General features: G+C 33.0%; 1 protein-coding gene and 1 long non-coding RNA gene across 4 annotated transcripts; both read right to left on the bottom strand.

The window, feature by feature from the left end:
* Nucleotides 1–3,466: 3,466 nt before the first annotated feature.
* Nucleotides 3,467–11,081, bottom strand: LOC115886929 (putative inorganic phosphate cotransporter). Its single transcript, XM_030906259.1, has 9 exons — nt 10,880–11,081; nt 10,590–10,729; nt 10,008–10,155; nt 8,698–8,866; nt 8,416–8,636; nt 8,207–8,356; nt 8,018–8,150; nt 7,719–7,963; nt 3,467–4,756 (listed from the first exon to the last, which is right to left on the bottom strand). Exons 5-9 carry the CDS (start codon nt 8,608–8,610, stop codon nt 4,619–4,621), a joined length of 861 nt encoding a protein of 286 aa, XP_030762119.1. The 5' UTR covers nt 8,611–8,636; nt 8,698–8,866; nt 10,008–10,155; nt 10,590–10,729; nt 10,880–11,081; the 3' UTR covers nt 3,467–4,618.
* A 5,804-nt stretch (nt 11,082–16,885) lies between these two features.
* Nucleotides 16,886–19,013, bottom strand: LOC115886924. 3 transcript variants are annotated; one of them, XR_004050965.1, is made up of 4 exons: nt 18,774–19,013; nt 17,460–17,634; nt 17,279–17,408; nt 16,886–17,218 (listed from the first exon to the last, which is right to left on the bottom strand). It is a non-coding gene; the product is annotated as an uncharacterized LOC115886924 (long non-coding RNA). The 3 variants fall into 3 exon arrangements; XR_004050966.1 differs by having other exon boundaries at nt 18,791–19,013; XR_004050964.1 differs by having other exon boundaries at nt 18,862–19,013.
* Nucleotides 19,014–19,175: the final 162 nt, after the last annotated feature.

Here is a 19,175-nt window from a genome sequence, read left to right as displayed (position 1 = left end):
TAATGGGTATCTGGCTCTCCGAAGATTGGACATCAGATAAGGAAATTAAATGTCGCATCGAACAAGCTCGGCAGGCATTCTTGAGGTTCCGAAAAGTACTTGTCTGTTCTGATTTTGACCTAAACCTTAGATTAAGATATTACACGTATGGTCGGTGCTCCTTTATGGTATGGAAAGTTAGACATAATGAAAGCAGCTGCCATTAATAAACTAGAGGCTTTCGAGATGTGGCTATATCGCAGCATTCTGAAGATACCTTGGATGGCTTAGGTTAACAAATGAGGAAGTTCTGAAACGTGTCAACAAACAGCGCGAATTGTTTGAATTGATTAAGAAGAAAAAAACCGCATACCTGGGGTACATAATGCGAAACCCCAAATATCAATTCTTGCATCTGTTAATCGAAGGCCGGAGGGGTATCGGAAGGATGAAATGTCTTGGCTGAGGAATGTTAGGCAGTGGATAGGCCAACAAGATGTGTACAGTCGTTAATAAACACCGCCAGGAATAATATAGAAGCGATGGAAAATGTTATCGCAAACATCCGTTAATGGTTTGGCACTAGAAGAAGAAGAAGATATCGTATAATACATTCATTATAAGAAACAATAACGGAGTGAAGTCTTCAATTTGAAAGAGATCAAACCTAATACTCATAATAATCACAATGACCCAGTCAGTTAACTTTTGTGCAAGGTGGTACGGTTTAGGCTAGTCACTCCTACGCTTTGTTACAACTGTAAAATTTATCTTTGGTTTAATTTGGGCTTATAGCTTAATATAAATGACGTAATATATTACACTTAACATCAGCACAAAAAAGCATATTACAAAGATTAATTTTACATGATATAAAGATTGATTACTCATTAGGTTGTTTTGAGGACCTATAACTGTAAATGCACGTTTCTTTATATATGGTAAAATGAACAGGAGTGAATATAAACAGTTCTAGTCATCTACTGATATTTGTTCTTGGAATCATACATGTGCTTAAACCCGGTCTAAGGAAACATAGACACGCCGGTCTGACTCAATTAAGTTTACAGTTGAGAGTTGGAACCTTTGGTGTTACACAGCAAAATAAAAACACTAAATCACCACAATACACCAAAACACTTTTACTTTTACACTGGACGCGCGTTTCGCTAACCATGTTAGCATCATCAGCAGATGATTATAAACTAAAGTACAATCTACAAGTTGAGCGTTTATATACTCGCTCCGTGGGCACCGAGTGGGCGTGGCAAAATCTAGCCAACCGAGTCAGAGCCAACTGAGCGTAACAGTTAGATTTCCGCCACTAGAGTAGTAGGAACAAAGAACTTGAAGGAATTGGACCGTTGACTCTGTTCATACTATCTTTACATTTATTAATTCTGATGCTTTCATATGCATCTAATTGCCTGTAATTTGAGACTTGTTTAATTAATTTTAAATTATTAAGATCTATACAATGTTCATTATCAACAATATGTTCGGCAACGCAAGATTTATCCGGTCTACCATATCATTTCATTTATCAGAACATTTAGCTCAGATAAGATATGGTAGACCGGATAAATCTTGCGTTGCCGAACATATTGTTGATAATGAACATATTGTTGATATAGATCTTAATTGCCGAACATATTGTTGATATAGATCTTAATAATTTAAAATTAATTAAACAAGTCTCAAATTACAGGCAATTAGATGCATATGAAAGCATCAGAATTAATAAATGTAAAGATAGTATGAACAGAGTCAACCGTCCAATTCCTTCAAGTTCTTTGTTCCTACTACTCTAGTGGCGGAAATCTAACTGTTACGCTCAGTTGGCTCTGACTCGGTTGGCTAGATTTTGCCACGCCCACTCGGTGCCCACGGAGCGAGTATATAAACGCTCAACTTGTAGATTGTACTTTATTTTATAATCATCTGCTGATGATGCTATCATGGTTAGCGAAACGCGCGTCCAGTGTAAAAGTAAAAGTGTTTTGGTGTATTGTGGTGATTTAGTGTTTTTATTTTGCTTTTTCAATTAAGTTGCTGGCTAAGTTCTACTGAAAACTATCTGATGAACCAGCGTTGCAGAGTATAATGATAATAATCTTTACAACTTTATTTATACCTAGGGATACGAGTGGAGTCCATTAATGCGAAGAAGAGCCTTAGTTCTGCGGATTCGGCACAAGTGGCAACATTGGGTTTTAGGGTAAAAACCAGCACTGGTGTCTGTGCACATCCGTTTGAATGACAGTATTTCAGAGAGCCGATTTTTGAGCGTAAAAGAATAGAACCATTAGAACACTCCCTGAGGATGTTATCTGTGCTGGGGAGTATTTTATCGTTCTATTCTACTGCTATTCTATTACGTATTCTTGAAAATAAATTAGAGAGCTTCATGATATGCATTGTTGCCAGTTGCTTTGTCCAATGAGAATACGGAAATAATATCATATGATTATTGCTTTTAACAGTTGTCTCTGTTTTGTCATTTTATGGTCATATACCTGGCGTGTAACACGTGTTGATAATTTCGCTATTTTTAATAATAGAAAATAAAAAATGAGAAGGGTGACGATACTGGTGACGATTCACTTTGGGACTGTTGCAAATATTAACTAAAATACTAAAATACTTAAAAAAAATAAAATTCAATATATAAAAAATTCAATAAAAGAAAATCTAGGAACTAGTGGGGTTGCAGTCGGAAGGGTTTGAAATAGAAATTTTCGGAATAGAAAATGTCGGTTGTTTTGCGCCTTCATGCGCTAGATTGAGACGCAATTGAATTTTACTCGAAGATCTCTCAATTATTTCCAATGTTTTAAATAATAATACATATAGCCTATATAGCCCTTATTGTGGTTGACTGGTCAGCGATATTTTTACTGTGGAGTTTTCAATGCATCCCTCAAGCCTATTTTTTGATGTAGTTTTTATGAAGGTTTTTTTTACCACGTTGATGTCCTGAGGAAGGAATAAATAAATTCCGAAAGCTTGATAATTAACAAAGTGTATTATTTCTATTTCAAGAAAGTTCCCTTCCGACTGCAATCCCACTAGTTCCTAGATTTTCTTTCTCACTAGTCTTTCGATACTACTGTCTACTAAAATTCACTATATATCTTAATAAAATTCGTGGTATTTTTATTAAAAACAATCACAAAACCACAATTAATATCAAAAAAATATAGAAACATCACGTAAGCTCTGTACAAATTATACTCTAGACTGAGGCTATAAATGTCAACAGGCGTTCTCCATGTTTGTTCTCTCGAAAAATCCCAGTGGAAGCACTTTCTCTTTGGTATTCTGGAATCTCCCTCAGTTCTAAGAATAACCACCCTGGAGAAACTACTACATTAATTTTCTTCTAAAGGTAATTAATAATAATAGAGTACAAATAAGGAGTTGGTTTAGGAACCAATACTAATGGAACATTAATAGTTAGGGTTGATATAAATGAAAAGGTTTTATGTTTATGACTATTTATTGCTGAATTACAAAGCTTATTTATTAAATTTTGATAATACTACTTATTTTAATATAGGAGCATTGTTACGAAATATAAATATACTAGAAGCATGTTATTCTATAAGTTTATTAGAACTTCATAGTAGCATAAATATTCACACAAATCTTTCTTATACTAACTATTTTATAAGAAAGCTAATAAGAGAGGAGACTTGGACATTTGAAAGACTTAAATTATAAAAAAAAACTGCATTATACTTTAATTATATATCACAGCATTTTGTAACTAGAACAGCTTTTAAAATATACTATAAATTAAACGAAAAATAAAACAAATGTTTATTAAATCCCACTATATTGAAGCGGTTGTTTAAGTGAAACTTCTTAAAGGGCACTGGGAGTATAAATTCAAGGTCGTGACACACCAACGCGAGACGCAAAGTGGTAAGAACAGCCTACGACTTAGAAATACGTAGTGACTAGTATATTACTACACAATACAAACGGAGAGACGGTCATTTTAATACAAATTTTGTAAAAATGAATCAAATTATTTATTAATTTGTTACTTTTTGATTTGGTTTTAAACTATACACTTTTTCAAACATGTCCTTCAAATCCTTCAATTTAATAGCTTTCAGACCGGTAGACTATATTCTTTGTCAATGATCATTTATGAAAGGTCTTTGATGAAAAAAATTATGGTGTAATAGGTATACAATATTTTATAAAATATTGCATATTAGGCGGCTATTGCACTATAAAATGTCTTTGTCGTTATAAAAGATATTTGATGAGAAATTTGACAGATTTACTACAATATTTTATAAAATCATACATGTCAAATTCATTTACCAAATAAAATCTTTGACAAAGAATGTTGATAGTGTAATAATAGCCTTATTATACTGTCAAATTTTTCATCAAATATCTTTTACAAAAGATCTTTGACAAAGAAATTTTATAGTGAAACACCGGCCTTAGTAAGAAGTTTTGCTTCAAATATGCGCACATAGTGCACAAACATTTTTTTATTAAACATTTGTTTTATCTTATCCGTTTCATTATGGAGTTTCACCAAATAACAGCACAGTCAACTGAATTGTTAGAATATATTAATTTAAAGCACGGTGTTGGAATGTTTGATGGGAATAATCTAATCCTCATCTTTATTATCTTCTTCTTTATCCCATGACTGCACACTTCCAGAACCAAAAATTATAAATACAACAGAAGTAAAAACATTTATTCCCGCTGATAAGAAGAACACGTTACGCCATTGAAATACATCACTCTAAAAATACATAATTTCGACATTGAACTACTTTCTACAGGTTGGCGATACGTTAGAAATTATACAGGGTGATTCTTAAGTAAATGCAAATATTTTTTTTTTATTTTTTAAAATTTTATTTGCTTTTTATAATAGAAATTATAACTTATATCGCTGAAAAGCTTAAAAAATGGCGCTTTTTATGAAGTCATGGCCATCTATGGTTTTCATTTCAAAAAACATAAGTTTGTGTCATATGTCAAAAATGACAGGCTTTAGAGAGAAACGGAGAAAACAGTATCATTTAGATGTGATTATCTACAACTTTTATCTAAAATGTTTTTGTTTAAAATAGATTATAATGGAATTAGCGACCATTTATAAAATAGCCGGAATTTGTTTTTTTTTTCAAAATATCTAGTAAGCCATGAACTTTTTCAAAAATCTGAAAGGCGCATATTTATGACCCCACAAAACTGCAATTCCAGTAGTTTCCGAGATACCCATAGAGAACATAGTAGAAAACTCACCCTGTATAATATATTTTAATCTTATTTGAAAAACAGAAAATGAAAATATACAGGGTATTCCAATATTACGTGGACATAGAATTACTACGTATTTTTGGCGAATCAAAATAAGTTAAATAGATACAATTTACTCCTATACAAAAGTGCTTCGTTTGGTGTTGTGCTTTAACATTTGGTGTTCATCAAAATCCAGAAAATGTACTAGAAAAGTGAAAACTACCCCCACCCCTACATAAATTTTAGTATAAATATTTTCTAACTCAACATCCGACCGATTTTTTTTTTTCATAAAATGGTCTTTTAGTATTTGCTATATTTTTTGTCTCTTGGTTTAGAGATAAGAAAAATACAGTAAATACTAGATGAGCCATTTTCCGAAAAGAAAATCTGTCGTTGGTGGAGTTGGAAAATATTTATACTGAAATTTATGTAGGGGTGGGGGCACTTTTCACCCTTCCCGTACTTTTTTCTTGATTTTTGTGAAAGTCAAATGTTAAGACTTAGCAAAACCTAGTCACCCAAAAACTCATTCAAATCGGAATAACGACTTTTAAAATATCTGAAAGAAATGTGTTTATTTTTTTAAAGTTTGATGCCCTCTAGCGGACAAACGAAGTACTTTCGTACAGAGGTAAATTGTGTCCAATGACCTTATTTTGATTCCAAAAATACGTAGTAGTTTTATGTTCACGGAATATTGGGACACCCTGTATATTCTTTTTATCGTGAGCAGCGCTACCATGTATGCTATTTTTTAAAGTATAAATATATATACAGGGTGGCCCATCGAAAACGTTCCGCAAGGCATAACGGCCAGGGTATTTTTTTTCAGAAAATTCAAAAACACGTCAATTTTGTTTGTGAGGGGCCTGTGACTTTTGCCCCAAAAATGATTGCAAAATCTTCAACCCTCTAAGCAGGGGTGTCATCCCCCAACTTTTTTCAAATGGAAAGGGGGGTCAAGGGGTACCGTAATGAAAAGGGCTTTTTATTCTCTACACTTTCCCGCTTCGTTTTCGAAAATCGGTCGAGTCATTGAGATAATAAGGATAAATTTCTTCGACCAATTTGCTGTTTTTTCTTATTATTTCTAGATGTTTACGCATTTTTTCACTTGCCACAAGGTTGAACGATCAAGTGCGGCAGTTGCTAGATAGCTGTTCTGTGACTTGTGCGTTGAAGTTCTTCTAAATATCGTTAAACTAACAATTATGGTGTACTCACTTGCAGAAAAAGTGGAAATAATCGAACTTTATTTTAAAAATAATGAATGTAGCAATCGGGTTCCGCAGATATTCAGTGAATGCCATCCTGAAAAACACCTTTATGGCAAAATTGTTCGCGAGTTAGTAGCAAAATAAAAAGGGAAAACCCTGTAGTAAATGAAGCTATGGAGGTATTCGTATTGGGCCAAGTTGCCATGGATAGTACGCTGAGTACAAGAAAATTAGCTAATGCAAAATTAGCCGGCGTGAATCGTACCAGTGTCCAAAGGATATTAAAAAAACACAAGTTCCACCCGTACAAAATTCAGTTGGTACAAGAACTCAACGAAGACGATTTTGATCGTCGCTTGCAATTTTGTGAAACTGTGAGTGAACGAGTGGCGAATGATAATAATTTCCTATTTAATGTGTGTTTTTCGGATGAGTGTACTTTTTTTTTGAACACTGTAGTTAATCGGCATAACTGTCGGTACTGGGCTGAGGGGTTTTTCACGAGGTGCACACACAAAACCCTCAGAAATTGAACGTGTGGGCTGGTATTTTTGGAAATTCTGTTTTGGGTCAGTTTAACGATATTGAGAAGAACTTCAACGCACAAGTCACAGAACAGCTATCTAGCAACTGCCGCACCTGATCGTTTAACCTTGTGGCAAGTGAAAAAATGCATAAACATCTAGAAATAATAAGAAAAAACAGCAAATTGGTCGAAGGAATTTATCCTTATTATCTCAATGACTCGACCGATTTTCAAAAACCAAGCGGGAAAGTATAGAGAATAAAAAGCCCTTTTCATTGTGGTACCACTTGACACCCCTTCCCATTTGAAAAAAATTGGGGGATGACACACCCGCTTAGAGGGTTGAAGATTTTGCAATCATTTTGGGGGCAAAAGTTGCCCCCCTCACAAACAAAATTGACGTGTTTTTGGATTTTTTGAAAAAAAATATCCTGGCCGTTATGCCTTGCGGAACGTTTTCGATGGGCCACTCTGTATATAAATAAAGTATAAATATATGATGTAAAAGGGTAAGGGCTGTAAAGGCATTCAAGGATTATAAATTCCTTAGAAAGCATCTTAGGGCATATGTTCATAGGAATTTTATAATTTATTTTGCTCTGTAGAACTTGGTAATTTTATCTGTAGAAATTTTTTACCGATTGAAATTTGGTACACCATCTTTTTTTACACCCCGTATATTTCTAAAGTATGAATAAGTATATACATACCTCATTTTTCACTATCAATTGTACTACTAATGGTGCTGCAGCACCAGCAATTTGAGAGAATGCATTACAAAGACCCATCAGACTGCCGGCATGATTGGGAGAGAGATCCATATGGTTAATAGTAAATCCACAAAAACAGGCTGCATTAAATCCTACAGCTACAACTAGAAGTACCACGGCTTGCAATGGCTGACTAGAATCCGTATATCCTAAATAAATTAATGCTGCAGCTGGTATCATTAGTCCTAAAATGAATATACTATTATGTGTTACGTTTTTTAATGACATATTATTTCTACCAATTGATGTAAATAATTTTCTAGCAGCACCTCGTTTTACAATTCCTCTGTTTACTACAGCATCAGAAATAACGCCAAACACATTACTTAAGACCCACAATGCCAAATATGGTAAAGAAGAGAGCAAACTGTTCTGAAATGATAATAAGTATATAAGTCTACGACGCGAACAGTTTTGACACTACTAACTTTTTTCATGTTGAAATGCATTACGTAGTTCATATAAGTTGGGATTTGCATCACTAGTGTCCAGAAGCAATAGTTGTTTCCAGTTTGTGCTAATAGAAGTGCCCAGACATGCCTTGAGGTTAATATCTTTTTCCAAGGAGTCTTGTCATGCTACAATCGAAATATTTACATTAATTATTTACTAACATTTGTATTAAGACGGTATTTACTTTATTATCTTCACTCTTTCCTAAACTTCCTTCGATAAACTTTTTTTCCTGTGCACTAATTGTTGGGTGAACACCAGGCGAGTCGTAACCAAAGAAAACCATTAAAATACACCACAACAAACCTAAGCCACCAAACACGTAAAATACCAGAGGCCAGCCAAATTTGCTGGCAGAAATTGTTCCAGTTAAGAACATTGCAAATACTGTCCCAAGTTTTCCAGCTAAAAATATAAGATTGTAAATATTATTAATAAACAACAACTTTCTGGTTTAGTAGTTTACAAGCAAATACAGTTGATCCTAGCCTAGATCTTTCTTCTATAGGCGCCCATTGGCAAAGAAGATAAGCAAAAGAGGGAAATATAAAACCTTGTGATAATCCTTGGAAAATCCGACTTACTATAACTCCAGTGGACCCAAAACGAGCGGCTGTGTACGGCAGTAGTAATATCTAAAAATGTTAAGAGCTGTATAATGTTATATCTTAATATACAGAGTGGTCCGAACTCTATTCCGGAAACTACGGCAGCATATTCCGCAGATAAAAATAGGTAAAAAAGTTCGTATAAGATGTATGTCCTAAAATGCTTAGTTTCGGAGATGTAGGGTGTAGAAGTTTCATTTTTATTTCGATTTTTTCCAAATAATTTCTGAAGTAACTTCAATATTTTGATGAAAATTGGTGTCTGGGAGATATTTGACATGAGAAATTTGATTTTGATGTCAATATGACTCCTACTTGTAGAGGGCGCCACCTACGTATTTTTTAACTGGTTTGAAGAGTAGTAACTTTTCGTCCGTACCTGTATAAAACTACTGCATAAAAAAATATACATTTACGACGTTTTTTACGTAAAAAAGGTCTCTTGGTAAAAATCGCTACGAGTAATGGTTCTCGAGATATTTGGAATCGAATTTATTACCTGTTGACATAAATTAAACATGCATGCTGACTAAATAGTTATTAGACTAAAATAATAAATTTTAATTTTTCTTTTGTGCCAAAAGTTCAACAGAAGCTGTTTTATCATCAATTTTTCGACGATCTACTCAACGTTGTGTTAACGTGTTTATTTTTTGTCAATAATGACATGTATTGACTATTTCCATTCTAAATATCTTGAAAACGATTGCTCGTAGCGATATTTACCAAGAGACATTTTTTACGTAAAAAGTTACAAAAATGTATATTTTTTTACTCAGTAGTTTTATACAGGTACGAACGAAAAGTTATTGCCCTTCAAAATTGTTAAAACACAGGTAGGTGGCGCCCCCTACAAATAGGAGTCATATTGACATAGAAATCAAATTTCTCATGACAAAAAACTTCCAGACACCAATTTTCATCCAGATATTGACGTTACTGCAAAAATTATATGGAAAAAATCGAAATAAAAATGAAACTTCTACCCCCTGTATCTTCGAAACTAAGCATTTTAGGACATACATTTATACGAACTTTTTGAATTGTTTTTATTTGCAGAATATGATGTTGAAGTTTCCGGAATACAGTTCGGAACACCCTGTATTTGCTAGCTAATATTGGTATCTAAAGTACATATTGAAATTTGAATTTAAGTTATTTTTCTTACATAAAATGGACTGAATAACTGTACTTCCAATAAGAAACCATTTAGGGCCAAACTTTTTAGCCATCCAGGCAGCAAATAACTGCGGCATGATATAACCCCAAAAGAAGGATGATAAAATTACGTTTTTGTTGGTCCATTCAGAATATGTCTACAAATAAAAAATATGAGTTAAAAGTAGAATTGACAATCGAAAATTATTCTAAAAATATATATACAGGGTGAGTCTGAAATAGGTACAAATATTTTCGGAGCTGGTAGATCTCGATAAAATAAACATATTTTTTCTTTACCGTTTTTCAAATAAGTCCAAAATAACCGAGTTATTTTCTTTTAAAAATTAAAAAAAAAAGTTTTTTGCTTAAATGTTGAGAACCACTGAATCATTTCTAGGTTTTCTTTCTTGTAAATTTAACCTATTTTGCCACATTGCCAAAAAATCATTTCTGGGGTCGAAAGATACTAACCCTAAAACTATTTGTATTTATTTAAGTCTCACCTGGTATAAATAATTATTCTAAAAAATATATGTATTTTAATGTAAGTAATCCTAAATTATTATTCTGAAAACAAAACAATACTTACTGGAATATCCGGATTACTGCTGACCATAGGGTCAGTCATTGCCACTATTGCAATCGACAAAGTAACTCTAAACCCAAACGCCAAGAATCCAAGAGTAAAGTAAATGAACACTTGAAAATGGCGAATACCAAAGGAAGGCACTAAAAGTCAAACAAATGTTTGATCAAAAGGAAACATCGTTTAAATTTATAGAATTTTAGATTCATAATATTTTCTTTTAAAACATTTATTGTCAAACACTGCAATAAATGAATATACCAATCTATGGCAGTACAATAGGTACCACTTACGAGATTTTGCGAGCGATTCATCTCCATTCTCTATTTGGTACACTAACTTTTGATTTGCTTCTGCATCAAAATATTCATCGTGAGCATCGACTACCCTCTTCGACATGTTTAGTAGAAATGCCTAAGGTGTAGTTCTGTAATGTAGCTCGTTTGCAGTTTCAGAACCGTATAATGTGGAGTTAAGCAAACCGCATTTTTAAATAAACCTAAAAATAGTTGTCTATATACGTAGAGCGCAATTCCTTATTGTGTACTACGTTTTCTGTGTGTAGAAGGATTAATAGGACCATTTATGACATTTAACGCAATTTTACGACAAATACAAATATTACATATTTCATTGTTCATTAAGGCAAGGGCGTGCTTTTTGGAACAAATCAAAATTTTATAACGTGTCTCTAATAAATGCAAATATCTTAAGACATCTAAGTCTTTTTAAATACTAGTATTTCATTTTTTTTCTGCTTAAAAAAATAACCAGAATATTGAAAAGATTAAATGTATTGCTTTTAATGTAACAAGGTCTCTAAATTATTTGGCAGAAATATTTTTCTAACACACTAGTAAACTATGATGAAGATGAGAATTTAGTGATGTCCGATATTTTTTCAAATATGTAACTATTAAAATGAAAAACACTGATTTCCAACGTCAATCAACATACCTTTACCAGTGGATATAACCAGCATAGTATTGTAAACTTAATAGGTATCAAGAGCTGATGGGATTGACGGATGACACCATGTGCGGATTTTGTCAATCTGAAGGAGAAATGACAGAATCCATTTTATGTGAGTGCGACAACCTGGAAAATGTGCAATATCTTTATATTAGGCAATGATAGGCCATAGACAATGAGTTATATGGATAATTTAAACTCCAGTTTGGTAGACTTTTGGAAAAGGATTGGAGCGGAAAATGTAAATTAGAGATAGATATAGAGAATTAGAGATAGATATAAATTAGAGATTGGAGAAGAGGACTGCAATAAATGAAAGGATGTAGTGGAGTAGACTGATATCCACCTCAATAATCCAATCTGATTTAGTAAGTATATCGCAGTAACCCATTACGCTATTTTAGTTTGTATTTTGTATTTATTTTTCTCATAATATAAGTTGTCCCCAGATAATGGAAATATATATAGTGCTTTTATTTTAACTTGTTAACATAGGCCCCATTAATCATCGTAATTTCTAAATCACTCTCTGTTGTCAGTGTCATAATCATTATTTTATCATCCATTGACTATATTGAAAGGTCATACAGTTGTTTCACCAAAAAATGAATGAACATGAAATAAAATTGAAGATATTTTTTCATCTAAAATTAGTATTTTTCGCAATTCTGGAGCAAGAGCTATTTTTAATTAATCAAAATAAATTATTGGTAAAACCAAACATTTATTTTTTTATAGCGTAGTTATTGTTGATTGCAGACTATTCATTCAAATCTATCAGCATTGAATTTATAAATAAACAAAGCAGAATATCATTATTGCGCTATATTAGCTTTATGTTCACAGCTAAAATAAAAGCACTGTATATGCTGATTTAGTTAAAGTTATCCAAGTTGTAGTGATATACGCAGCTTCTTTTCACTTCCTCTCCTTTTTTCTTATTCTCTACTCAATCTGCATTTTTCTGGTATTCTCTGAACTCCTATATCTCCTATATGTCGCGTCTTCAGAAACAATAAATAAAGAGAATAAAAGGAACTAACAGAACCTCAACGGTTTCAAAAGGATTAAAAGTGCTCAGAAAGTGGTTATCACCTAAATAGTATTTTATTTTCAAATTTATTAATATTAAACATATTTCTGTTACTTTTGAGACACTTTGTACCTCTGTACTATTCTGTAAAATTTTCCATTGGTATTAACTTGAAAAAATCCAGTATTACTTACTTAATAACATTATTACAATTATAAATAAATATTTGTTATGTTACTGTTAATCGCGTGTTACTCAATTAAGTTTTAGTGTACAGAGAGATACAAAGATGCGGTATTCACATCACTGTGCTACATTTTTATGAAACTAAGGATGCTACACATAAATTTGTCCTAGATATTTAGTTCCTGAAATATGAGGAGAATTTGAAAGGTTTGCATTTTTCGACACCTCTCATATCTTGGTTATCTTGGTATATTTCAAGTAAGACAGCACCCAGCGAAAATCAATTTAAACCACCGATTTCTGCGTAAAAAAAGTCTATGGGGCCCGAGAAGTTAACTGAGATACGATGCAACAACAAAATATTTCAAGTTCAAGTTTGTATTTCAAAATCAAGAGGGCGTGGGCTTGGTGTAACATTTTCAGTTTTATAAAAAGTACGTACATTGATGTGCACACCGCATCTTTGTATCTTAAAGCTTCATTCAGAACCTCGCAATTAGTTGCATAAATTAGTGGTTCCAATTACACCTTATACTTTTAAGTTTACGATCATTCACAATGTCTAAAAAACACAATTAAAATTAATAGAATATCCTAGCAACAGCTTGCAGTAATCAGTTGTATCCATAGAGAAAATCTAATATTAAGCTTATAAAACAATAAACTTTTTGTTTTTTCAACAACATTTTCCGAACCAAACGAATCCAAAAAAAAAACTCTTCCAAAACTTATTTGGAAGATGTTGAGGGGTTTGAAACGAGAAACAAATGAAACAATACAACTAAGAACAATTGCAGAAGATACGTGGGAAAAATATTTCAGAGACTTATACGCAGAAACAGATGAACCAATGGAAGCACAAGAGACAAGCCCAAGAGATAATATAGAAGATCATGTGCAAATCACTTACAAGCAAGTAGAAGAGACAATAAGGAAATTAAAAATAGAAAATCTCCTAATCAAGATAAAATACCAAACGAGCTAATAAAAACCGCAGGCACGGCTATCATAGAGGAATACGCAAAACTGTTTAACATTATATTACAACATAAGAAAATACCAGAAGAATGGAAACAAAGTATAACAATACCAATTTTTAAAAAGGGAGATAAAACAGACCCAGCAAACTATAGAGGAATAGCATTACTGAGCACCTCGCTAAAACTTCTGACTAAGATCATTGGGGACAAAATCTCCTTAATAGTGCCAATAAGCGAGGAACAACAAGTATTCCGAAGAAACCGATCAACTACCGATGCACTATCCATACTCAGGCAACTAGTTGAAAAATCCGTAGAATATAACTTTCCAGCCTATCTATGTTTTATAGATTTAACAAAGGCCTTTGATAGAGTCCAACTAAAAGACATCATCACCATCTTGGAAAGCAGTAATGTCTCGAAAGAACTCACAGAACTTATCAAGGACTTAAACACAAACACAACAACCCAAATAAGAACAAACTTTACCTTAACGCAGCATCTTCGAATTACAACTGGTATTCGCCAAGGCGACAGTCTCAGCCCTCTGTTATTCAACACAATCATGGATCAAGTAATAAAAACCGTCAAGAATACTGGATTAGGATATCGAATGGGAATGCATAAAGTAAACATATTATGCTATGCCGATGACGCAGTACTTATTGCAGAGTCAGAGGACGACCTCCAAAGAATGCTACAAGCTTTTAACAGACAGGCAGAAAAACTTAACATGCAAATTTCCACAAATAAGACCAAATGCATGACCATTACAAAGGAGCCTCTACGGTGCAAATTGGTAATAAAAAACAAAACTATTGATCAGATAATGTCATTCGAATACCTCGGATGCAAAATTACAAGCTCAGGATTCCTGGAAGAAGAAGTAAGGAAACAAGCCAATAAAGCTGCCGCAATATCAGGACATCTTAAATATCCCATATGGAAAAACAAACATTTGAGTACAGAATGTAAGTCAAGAATATACAAAACCTGCATACGACCAGTGATGACATATGGTGCGGAAACCAGAGCTGAAACATCAGTAACAAAGAGAATCCTACGAACTACTGAAATGAAGACCTTAAGAATGATAACTGGATACACATTGAGGGACAGACAGAGAAATGTAGACATAAGAGAAAAGTGCCAAACAAACGACGTTGTCAGATGGATAAGGCAGAGAAGAAGAGATGGAACCAGCATGTCAATAGAATGGGCCCCGACAGAATGGCCATAATAATTCGCAACAACGTACCCCATGGCAGAAGACCTACTGGACGACCACCTAAACGTTGGCAAGACAGTTGGCAGTCAACCTCGCAAGAGTTGCTTAGACGAGGAGGAAACCGGAACTAAACAGGCGATACGCCTTTTAAAAGAAAAAGAAGAAGAGGAACAACATTTTCTGTTGACGAATGATAATCAAAGGCCAAAATGAAATTCCTCGCAAATTTTGAAGTATAATTAGTGGAAAAGTAAAAAGTTTGTTAACTTTTTCTACTAATTGAAAATTCCTACCACTAATTTTGATGTTCTGAATGCTTACGTTCAAGTTAGAGGAACAAACATCTACGCTAATTTGACCACTAATTTATTCCACTAATTGCGAGGTTCTGAATGAAGCTTTACTCCTAAAAGAGAAACACCATAAAATTCACCAAAAAGGGACACCCTGTACAAGTTGAATATTGATAGGACTGATATTATTGTTTAAGCAGTTGGTTTGATGCTTATTGTATTAGATTCAAACGATTTTCTAATTAGATTTTTAAGCAGATATACTAATGTAAGGATCTAAGTCAATTAGTATTGATATAAGATGTGGTGAGATTATGCCATTATGTCATTTACTAATAGGAAGTGACACCGTCATACATGATACAGCTTTCATTTACTTTAAATGCGTGGTGAAGCTCTTGGTAGGCCACCATAGTTTTCAATTTGCATCAAATTGGTAATAGAGAAACTATTGGCAAAATTTTGTAAAGGTAGCTGAACAAAGCTGTTCGTTCAAAGTTGCTTTTCGCCTTCGAATATGAGGACTTCTCAGATTACCCCCGTAAAATTAAAAAAAAATTGTGTATTTGAACTGATACTTCTTACTAACATCTATTAATAAATTAAATTTAATAAATTATTTGATTCACTTTCACAAAATTTGTATTAAAATGTCCGTCTGTCTGCCTATTCTTATGTCCGTATGGCCATTCGCCCGTCTCTTCGTTTGAAGACTCCATTCGGATCCCTCTATCCACGTGCCAAAATCCTGATGATTTCGTCCACTTAGAAGTATGGGTTCGAAACGTCGAGGGCGTCATCCTGTAGCCCCTCCCCAATTATGCCGAAATCGACCCACATTTTTGTTCAATATTCTTTAGTCCCATCCTGATAAAGATGTAAACGAAATGACGTATCCAACTTTGCAGGGTTGGACCGTGTGCACCGTCGCTCATATAGCCTACCCACCAAATTTGGTCGCGATCGGCCGACATCAACTTTTGACGTTTCTACGTCAAAACTAACTGTCGCAGTGACATGTGTAGTACACGGTCAAGTTGGCTTTGTTCCAATCTAACTACACACTTTTGTGTGTCGTTAGATTGTTTTATTTCATTTAAATTGGAAGATTTTTTTGACGTTGATGATGGACTTTCATAGTGCAGAAAACGTCGTCAAAATATCATGAAAAGATGGGGCTTTTCGAGCCCTGACCTAACTTACGAGCTTTCAGCAATTTGCTGCAATTATTGTTAACTAATATTAAACTAATTGTTCTAACTAATATGTGTTCTGTCGTTTCTTCTGCATATTGACAGAACCTGTACTTCGTCCGTCAATCCCGTTATATTTAGATGGTAGTAGATCCACTACAGCTCTGACTTTTTGCCTCGGTTTTGTTGAATGTTTGGTTTGGTTTGGTTGGCGAATGTTCTACCATTTTTCACCTGTCTCTGCCCTGGTGAATTCCACGATCTGATGATGAGACTAAACTAGTTAGAAGATTATTTAAAATATTGGCAACTACATCATCATGTGACTATTTTATATTTAGATATACTTAACTATCTTTTTTCTTGACTACCAATACTATAAGACTTAGTAAGAGAGAAAAAAACTAATAACTTTAATAATGTTTATTATAGAGTATATATAGCTTTTGTATTACATAGCATCGAGTATATGATTGAGGTTTATGAATAACTTTATTTTCAGGATAATAAAACTGGCGGAATAGAATAATTACTTTCTGGAAAAAACTTTGAAAACCGTTTGAGTGCATATCTCATAATTCTCTTACGTAGGTTTCTTTGACTCTTTTTCTTAAATCTTGTCTCTGGTGCCATATTTCCGTGATAAAAAAATCTTGCCTTTCAGTGAACTCTAGAATCCAATGGGGAATGGTACTTAGGTACTTATTTATTCCAAAACAAACTTAACTTTTCTATATATGTGTCAGCCTGAAAAATATTAAAACAATATAATTAATAATTCTAAAATATTGATTCTTTTGAACTTACTCAGTCGAAAGATTTCGATTGACTAAATCATAGATTCTTTTACAATCTCTTTCGGCTGATGACCGCGTTTTAGTTCTTCTGACCTTCATGTAAAATAATATTGTGGTTGTCTGTAGATTGTTAATATAACCTATATTTAATATGTAAGTAAGGTAAAACATAATGGGTAATATTTTCTTACGTATTAAGAGTTATGACGGTCTGTTTGTTTGTTTGATAACATTGTTTCATCCTTTAGACGCAGAAAATATATTGCTTTTGCATTTTACGCTCATAAAATGTCTTATTGGGCGCATCCTTTGGTATTTCAACAATACTAAAAGATCACTAAAAGTCTCCTGAGTTTGAAGAAATGCCTAAAAGAAATAAGTCTAATTTAGATAGGTAAAATTTCTTTTCATGCCAATACGTTATATACCATATCGGAAAGAGACAGTCTTGGGTCGGGATTTACATGTTTAGGCAATGGCTATGGCGAGCTTGTAAGTCGGAGGGAGTCACTTAATTTGACACTATATTTCATACGCTTGGGAAATATTATATATTATACGATACGGGGGGGCTTGGGAATGACAATTGATAATAATTTTAGCTAGTAATATAATAATATAAACTTAGCACGTACTCTTCCTTATTTTTTAATGGCGCCTACTGTCAGTGGGCCTTAAGAAGGTTGTAATTTATTTTTATATTTAGTAAAAATGATTTTTAAAAGAACATGTTTTTTTGGAAATAGATTTGTGTGTCTGAAAACGTTCTATCCTTTTTTAATTTTTCATTATCCTCTGTATAAGTTTTAATTACTGACAAGTTTTGTGTCAATTTTTAGTAAACGATGTCTAGAGATTGACCTTGCCAAAATTTCATCGATCGTCATTCTCCATTTGTCTTTGACTCCTTTTTTTCGATCTTGTAATTGTTCTCATCTTATTGACCTGAATATAATGATTGTACACTTTGTACATACTAAAATCTCTACCCAAAACTAGATCTAACAGGGGGACCCACTTCTCTTATCGTAATTTAATAACCCATATTAACACTAAACTTTATTTCAACAAGGTATTAAAAAAATCTCATTCATTTAAAAGACTCTTTATGAAATTTCATAAGTTCTGTCACAGTCTTTATCACATTTAACAGAAATAAATTAAAATATAAGATGCTAATATGAACCATATAATCTATGCTGTTTTTGTTGTTAATATATTTTTCATTAGGTCTGGACAGTTTTAACATAATAGAATTTTTCTTGTCTGCTGTAAATAAAACCAACAGTTTTTAAAGGTAATAGTGGTTTGAACTTATACTATCAACCACTATTATTTGCTCAATTGCCTTTTTTACTTAGCTTTTTTTATAAAAAACTGGATCAATTATGTTTCATTTAAAAATCTAGTTTCATCAATCGTGTATATTTTTCACATTTATTTATAAAACAGTCTAAATTATTATTCCTAAATAATCTGAAAACCTTTTAGCCAACAGTACTTACTACTAATATTAACTAACTTATTCACTGAACGACAAAATCCACATCGTTTCTTCTTGTAAAACTGTATTAATTTGGAATAAATTTTTACCTTGTACTCGTATAGTCCATTTTGTTCATATTGATGTTTAATCCTAATATAATAATTTGATTCTGTTCAAAATATTCATTTTTATCGCATTGGGGAATAATTGTTATTATAAGTAAAACCACTTGCTTTATAAAGCAAACTGCCTAAAATAAGCTGCCTCGCTTAAATACTAACGTTAATTTACTTTGACGTTGTTATTTTATCTTCATTAAACATATGTATGTATTAAATATATTAAAAAAATTAAGTTCCTTATTTCTGTTGCGTCATGTTTTATAAGCTTAGAGGTTATTACGAAAATTCTCATTATTGTT

This window comes from Sitophilus oryzae, unplaced genomic scaffold (genome assembly GCF_002938485.1).
Source record: "Sitophilus oryzae breed Bouriz unplaced genomic scaffold, Soryzae_2.0 scaffold_535_pilon_pilon, whole genome shotgun sequence".
Classification (NCBI taxonomy): Eukaryota; Metazoa; Arthropoda; class Insecta; order Coleoptera; family Curculionidae; genus Sitophilus; species Sitophilus oryzae.
This window is presented reverse-complemented; position numbering and strand designations above follow the sequence as displayed.

Bases quoted from the DNA above. Each gene is read 5' to 3' on its own strand.
- LOC115886929 (XM_030906259.1), bottom strand. From the start codon at position 8,610: ATGTTCTTAACTGGAACAATTTCTGCCAGCAAATTTGGCTGGCCTCTG. The intron at 7,964-8,017 runs GTAGAAATAATA...TATTCATTTTAG, and splicing joins AAAATTATTTACATCAATTG to GACTAATGATACCAGCTGCA. The intron at 4,757-7,718 runs GTATGTATATAC...ATGTATTTTTAG, and splicing joins AATTGATAGTGAAAAATGAG to AGTGATGTATTTCAATGGCG.